The 7,067-nt window shown below is 49.8% G+C and overlaps 1 protein-coding gene across 2 annotated transcripts; it reads right to left on the bottom strand.

Annotated features, from left to right (window-relative positions):
- Positions 1 to 2,432: 2,432 nt before the first annotated feature.
- Positions 2,433 to 6,175, bottom strand: PIM3 (Pim-3 proto-oncogene, serine/threonine kinase). 2 transcript variants are annotated; one of them, XM_090042125.1, is made up of 6 exons: positions 5,939 to 6,175; positions 5,730 to 5,839; positions 5,588 to 5,638; positions 5,135 to 5,498; positions 4,158 to 4,334; positions 2,433 to 4,043 (listed from the first exon to the last, which is right to left on the bottom strand). In XM_090042125.1, exons 1-6 carry the CDS (start codon positions 6,021 to 6,023, stop codon positions 3,859 to 3,861), a joined length of 972 nt encoding a protein of 323 aa, XP_089898251.1. In that variant the 5' UTR covers positions 6,024 to 6,175; the 3' UTR covers positions 2,433 to 3,858. The 2 variants fall into 2 exon arrangements, with proteins under 2 accessions (XP_089898251.1, XP_089898250.1); XM_090042124.1 differs by having other exon boundaries at positions 5,730 to 6,175.
- Between the last annotated feature and the right edge of the window lie 892 nt (positions 6,176 to 7,067).

The following is a 7,067-nucleotide window of genomic DNA, read 5'->3' on the forward strand; positions in this document are numbered from 1 at the left end:
TGAATTAGAACAACTAAAGTTTCACAAACAACTTGTACCCTGCATTCCCTTAAGAGGGTCTAGAGGTGAAAAGCTGTTTTTGTTGATGCTTAATCTCTTAATCATTCTACTGTGAATTTGTTATAGGTGGGAACCTTTTAAACCTTATGGCATATTTGACAGTCCAGCCCTGCTCCCTGCTTTCTGTCCCCAACCTTATCAGTTTTTTTATCTTTTTTTTTTTAAATCTGTCTTTAGGAGTCCGAAATCATTCCTTTTTTTCAGAAGATATGCTTAAGTTTCACCAACAGAGGTCACTAAACCACTATGTGCTAAAGTAAAAACCGTTGAGAATTTTGAAAAAACACACCCAGACCACCTTTCTCATGTCTGTCTGTCAGTTTTTTAAAGAGCTCCTATTTGCTCACTTCAATACATATAATTTAGGTTAAGTAAATGGGAAAAAAATGCTATAATGTGATTATGCATGTAGAATGTAAGATGTTGTGTTATGGAGATATGTATTATTGATTTTATTGTAGAAAAGATACTGCTACAAAATAACATCAGTATTTTGAATAGATGTTAAATGAATTTTTTGCATAAATTGTTTGCAAGGAAACCAGATTTAAAAGGGTTTTGTTTTCACAGGTTAAGTCTCCTTGAATTTATTAAATGGCATGCTCCATATTTTGTAATGTCAAGATACCAGCTGGTAGACAGAGGCAAGTATAAATCAGCATCCTTGAGCAATGAGATTTAAAGATTTTTTTTAGCATACTTTAAGGGAGTGGCACTATCATGCATGCTCAGCATACAATAGCAACAACCCAAGCTAGTGGAATTGTACTAGCAAGTCATTTTACAACCGTTTTTTGGGTGCATATAATTACTTTCTACTTACTATGCAGTGTTTTAGCCATGCAGCTTGCTTTTGAGTGAGATGAGTTGCCCATATAAAGCCTCATGTATGATATTGAGAATATACCTTTATGTTGAATTAATCTCAGTGAGGTGTCAGCACTACCAGTATTGTCCTTTTGACCTTTCTTTTTGTAATGTACTTGGCCTTCATTGCAAAAGGTAAGTTGCAAAACAGGCCCCTTTTTCCTCTGTAACGGAGTGGCCTGCAAAATAGATGCAGGGGGACAGTGTGGGCACTCCCCAGTTAAAATATTCAGTTGACAACTTCCAATAATTTTACAGGTGCACTTTTAGGATTGGGCTTTTTTGGTGTGAATGCCATCTAAATGTATTTTGCGTATGTAGAGAGCAAATTCAGTTGCCTAGTGACTAAACATACACCATCTGGATTTTCACTGATAGAGGCATCCAAGTTTAAAGACAGAACACAGGATAAATCATGCAACAAAAAGATGGTAAGAGACGCACCTGCCTTTATCTTCTTTGTACCTAGATCAGCTGAAATAATTTTAATATCCTCTTTCAGTGATGGAAAAGAGGTGCCTAAAACTCCCCCATTCTAATTATCACAAAGCTATACTAAGAAAATACATTTATCTTTTTCTGGTCTGCTTTGTCCCCTACTATTCAACATTTTGATTCCAAGCATCAAGGGTTTGACATGTCACTGAGTGTGATATTACACACAAGGAACCAAAACAGCAGTGTTTGAACTAGCAGAAAGACTCCCACGCAGGGAAACTAATGCTGGCAAAAATGATTTTACCTCTATTTCTGACCATTATTGCAGGTCTTCTTGAGGTAGTGGTAGTGACATTTCAACACCCAGCCTTCAAACTGACTTCTATAATGGTAGTTTCTTCTGTTGTAGTTAAACTTTGCAAGGCAGTGGGACATTTCTTATCAGTTATATGCATGCACCTAGGAAGCTGAATTTGATATTTGCTTGCATCTCTTCTTATTGTGGGTCACTATGGGCCATCACGCTTGATTGCACATGCAGAGCAGGGAGAAAAAAAAATGCAACATTGCCCAGTGACTTCGAGCCAGAAGTGTGGTATCTGAATGACTATACCAGCCCTTCTTGCTATTTTAAAGAATACTAAAATAGCTGGCTGCCTAAATTCTATATTAATAGACAAGAGATAACACAGGATATAGTAGAAGGTATGTTTACCCCAATTATTAATTAGTGTCCCATAAATAAGCAGGAAAATGCTTATAGTTTAGGATATTAAACTAAGGTAGTTAAAGCCATAATTAGTGGCCAGTTCATTGCTGTACAAACCATTTAACACTACCTATGATATGATCCTGTTACATTTAATGTCAAAACACTAAAAAGGGGAGGGACTGTTTAAGCAAATATCAACACTTCAGGTGTAAGGGAAGCCAGTAATGTAGACCCCACTATTATGGTTCAGCTGTAGAAGCCCCCTTTGTATGTCTGTAATAGAACTGTGTTGTTTCTCATCTGGTATGAAGTACTATAGTGGGTGAAAGTGAATACATAAACACAGTAATTTTATGTACAAAAAAAGTTTAATTGAAATACCTGTATAAAAAATATGATCTCCATACATTTCACACTGTTAAACGGAAGAAAAAAAAATCCAAATTCAAGCTGCATAAATGCAACTAGATCACAGAAACACAGCTATTAAAATAAATTAAGGTTTATGACTCTGCCATTCTACCTTCAAGAGCCAATGCACGGAGACTGTACAATGTCAATAATTTAAAACCCTTCCAAACAGCATTACTTTACATTTCTGGTATAATAATACCAGACAAAGGCATACTGACTAACTTTAAAAAAGTCACTCAATTTCCCTTAAATTAGACTTTGTACAACAATTTTCCATCTTCCAACAAAAACTGGTAAGGTCAGAAAATTTTTTTTTTTGTCTTTTTTGTGTTTTTTTTTTTTTAAACAAAAGTTGATAGGAATGCAGAAAAAAGTGCCATGGGCAAACTACTAGAATTCCCATGGAAAGGGGGGGGGGAGGGGGCAGGGGGAAGAAGCACAGTGTTGAATAACTCTAACCAAATAAATTAACCAAATAAATAGCCACAGCTGAAGCTGTGGGAGGTCTTCTAAAACTTCAAACAATAAATAACTGTATAATACATGGGAAAACCAAATTTACATAAACACATTATACAGGTATGGAAAAAATAAGTAAAGTCCTTGAATATTGCATTGATTGTGCATTTAACATGCCCATACATACTTTAAGACTCGCAGGGTGACAAAAGGCTAGGGGAGTTGAGAAAAGGGGCTTCTCATGCCCAGTGGTAGAGATGATAAAAGGAAACATGAATAAATGTTCCTGATAAAAAGCTGATATACCTGTTTGTATTTCTGTGCAGGCTATAGGAAATATTCTGAGCAGCAGAGGTGGTTGGGTGGGGGAAATGGGACAGGGCAGAGGAGTGAAATGTCTGTGTTCAAGTATTCCATCACCAATGGATGGGACTACTTCATTCAATCACCGAAACATGTTCCAATGCATCATAGGAGCTGCTTCCTCCAGCACTAAGTCTAAAGGGAGCAAAGTCCTATAATGAACTGGATCTTCTTTGGACATACACAGCTCAAAAAAGAAAGTCCCACTGAAGCAGCTTTCAAAAAGGCACTCAAAAGCAAATAAAATCTAGTCCAGGCTCTATGAGAGCAAAAAAGTTTACCATGTATTCAAGAGGTCACTGCTTTCTTAGTAAGGTCAGCCTTTGACTAAGTACTGGCCTGCAACTCCCAAACATCAGCGTTTCCAAAGGAAATCTTTCATTCCAAAGCAGAAACCAGCAAAAGGGGAAAATAAAATCAAGTCCCTCAGACAAAGATTCAACTACAGAATAATGAATGCATTTTATAGCCCCTCCTACGTATTGGCAGCAGCACTGTGGTCTTTCTGCTTGTAGCTCCCCTCCCATTGCAAGGTCCTTAGCGTTTCACAGACTCTCATTGCTTGAACTTGTGCTAGATACATCAGTGTCAAGGGTCCGTAGCCTTATGTCACAGTCTTCAGACTTCACTACTTCAGATTTGTGCATCCAAGGATGGTCAAAAATTTGCTCAAGTGTTGGTCTGTCTGAAGGCCTCAGTGAAAGGCACCATTTGATCAGCTGTTGACATTCTGAAACAAAAGAGGAGATGCTAAGAGTCAGACCACAAAGCAAAAGAAAATCCTTCTTAACTAGAAAAAAAATAGCCCAAGGTGAGAAGTTCAAGGGTTTGCTTTTGAACTCACCAGGTGAAATTCTCCTCCTGAAGTATAACCGGCCTCTCAAGATCTCTTCGTCTTGTTCGAAAGGGATGTCTCCACAGACCATGTCATACAGAAGCACTCCCAGGGACCATACGGTTGCTGACCTCCCATGGTATCTGTGGTACCTGATCCATTCTGGAGGGCTGTACACTCGGGTTCCTACATGGTAAAATAAAAAAACAAAACAAAACAAAAAACAAAAAGAAATCCTTTAGTATTAGCCCCGTGATGGATTCTCTCTCCCCCTCCTATGGCAGTAAGGGCTACAGCCTAGCTAACTGGTAAGGCAATCCTTAAAAGAAAAAAAAAAAAAGCCTCAGGCCAAATAAAGGTGCCAGTGGCATAAGCACAGAGAGGTGTGCAGCATCACACTGCCAACCAACGGCTTTGGTCCCATTAGGCTGCGCTATTTTGTTGCAAGGAAGGCTGCTTTCCATCAGCTGACTGTTTACTAAGGCAAGGCTCCCTCCCGCTGACCACGTGGCGTCTGCAGCATCACACCAAAAATAGACACAAAAGGACAAAGGGGGCGGCTGGGAGGGGAGGAGAGGGCGGAGGCGCAGCTCGGGGCTGCCAGCTGCGGAGAGGAGCGGCTGCGGCGGCGGCGGGGAAGGGGAGGGGAGGATGCGGCGGCGGGGGGTCCCGGCCCGGGGCCGCGGGGAGGAAGAGGCCGAGGCCGGGGCCGGGGCCGGGGCTCCTTGGATACCAAACACAAGGGAGCGGCGGTGATGCGGCGTCACGTGGGCGCCGGGCTCGGGTTTCACAACAAACAGATGTTTGGCGGTGCAGCGCGGGGGGGAGGGGGGCGCTTAGCCTAGTCCTCTCCCTGCCCCTTCCCCCCCTCGGCAAGCCGCGGTCCCGGCGCTGCCCCCCCCGCCCCGATCACTGCAGGGGCCCGCGGCGATCTGCAATGCGGGACTTTCCGGGCGGGAGGGGACGGGGCTGGGGCCGCCACGTACCGTCGAAGTCGGTGTAGACCGTGTCCTTGAGGACGGCGCCGGAGCCGAAGTCGATGAGCTTGAGCTCGCCGCTGCGCAGGTCCACCAGCAGGTTCTCGTCCTTGATGTCGCGGTGCACCACGCCGCAGCCGTAGCAGTGCCGCACCGCCTCGAGCACCTGGCGGAAGAAGCCGCGCGCCGTGTCCTCGTCCAGGGCGCCCTTCTCCGTGATGAAGTCGAAGAGGTCCTTGACGGGCTCGGGCCGCTCCATGACGAGCAGGAACCCGTCGGGCCGCTCGTACCAGTCCAGCAGCTTGATAACGCCGCGGAAGCCGGAGCCCACCTTCTTGAGCAGCACGATCTCCAGGGGCACCATCACGCCGCCCTGCGGGCACGGGCCGCCGTCAGCGCCGGCCGTCGGCGGCCCCGCGGGGCCCTCCGCCCACCCGCCCCCAGCGCACCCCCGGTACTCACAATGCTGCCCCACTCGGTCACCCGCTCCTTCACCACGTGCTTGACGGCCACCTGCGGGGGAAGCGGCGCCGTGAGCCGAGGGGAGGGCGAGCAGGGCAGGGGAAGGGGCAGCCCCAGCCCAGCCCGGCCCGGCCCGGCTTACCGGCAAGCCGTCGGCGATCCTGCTGCCCGCGTAGACGGTGCCGAAGCCGCCGCTGCCCAGCACGGAGCCCACCTGGTAGAGCTTCTCGAAAGGCTCCTTCTCCGCTTTCACTGCGGGGGGAAGCGAGGGGCGGCGGGTGAGCGCGGCCCGGCCGGGGCAGGGAGCAGGGTGCCCGGCCGGGCGCGCGGCGCCGGGGGGTGCGGCAGTACCTGGCTGCAGGATCTTGACCGGCAGGTGGTCCATGCTGGCGGGGCTGCAGATGTGCGCGAGCGAGCCGAACTTGGACAGCAGCATGGTAGTGGTGGTGGTGGCGGCGGCAGCAGTGAGGCGGCGGGCGGGCGGCTTCTCCCGCGGGCGAGCCGAGTCGCGAGCCGAGGCCGAGCGGCGGCTGTTCGCAAGCCGCCCGGCGCTGCCCGATAGCAGCCGCAGGGACAACGCGGGGCCCCCGCGCGGGCGGGATCCGATCCGGCGCCGCAGTGAAGCTGTAGCCCCCCCCCCCACCCCCCGCGCTGCGCTCCCAGCTCCGCAGCCCGCGCTCCGCCCGCTGCGTCTGAGCTCGGTCACGCCGGGACCTGCCTCTTAGCTCGCAATGTTTTGGTGCGGGCAGACACGCAGATCCCTCCGCGGCGGGGGAGTGGGGAACACCGCTCCCCGCTGCGGGGGTCTCCCCCGCCCCTCGCCGCGCCGCGCCGGGAAGCCTCGTGCTCGAGCTGGCGCCGGCACTGCAGAGCCGCAGCCCCGTGCAGCGGGGAGGGGGAGGCGCGAGCTGGGGACTACTTACTTGTAGTACTAGACGCGCAGCGATACAGCCTGTCTGAGTGCGTAGAACACGCTCGCTCAAGGCGGGGGTGGGGAGGGGGAGATTCTTTCATTTGCATCGCTTCCCAAGATGGCCAATGAGAGCTCACTTTTGGGAGAGACCTCGGCTCTAGCCAATCCGCCCGGGGCTTATTTGCATAATGAGGCTGGGCAAGCAGGGCGGGAATTCTTCGGCGCGTCTTTCTGCTCCCCCCTCCCGGCGGCTCGGGGAAAGGTCATCGCTCGCCCCTCAGGCTGGGGGGCGGCAGAAGCCGCCACGAGATCCCTGCCAGGACGCATCGGGGTTGGGGGGTCCTCTTTGCTGCTCTGTTGTTGCAGCCGCCCTCCATCCCTGCCTCCCCCGCGGTGGGTGCTGGCCCCGCTCGTTAGCTGCTTCAAATAAAGCCAAGGTGGAGGCGCCCTTGTGCGAGGAGAGTGCGGGCCCGCACCCCCAGCCCGGCTTTCGTGCGCCGGCTCCCCCTGTCCGCACACAAACGGCCGCGTGCCCCCTCCCCCCTGCTCTGCCGGGCGCTCCGGGGA

This window comes from Crocodylus siamensis, chromosome 4 (assembly GCF_052110815.1).
Source record: "Crocodylus siamensis isolate JL-2025a chromosome 4, ASM5211081v1, whole genome shotgun sequence".
Lineage (NCBI taxonomy): Eukaryota > Metazoa > Chordata > Crocodylia > Crocodylidae > Crocodylus > Crocodylus siamensis.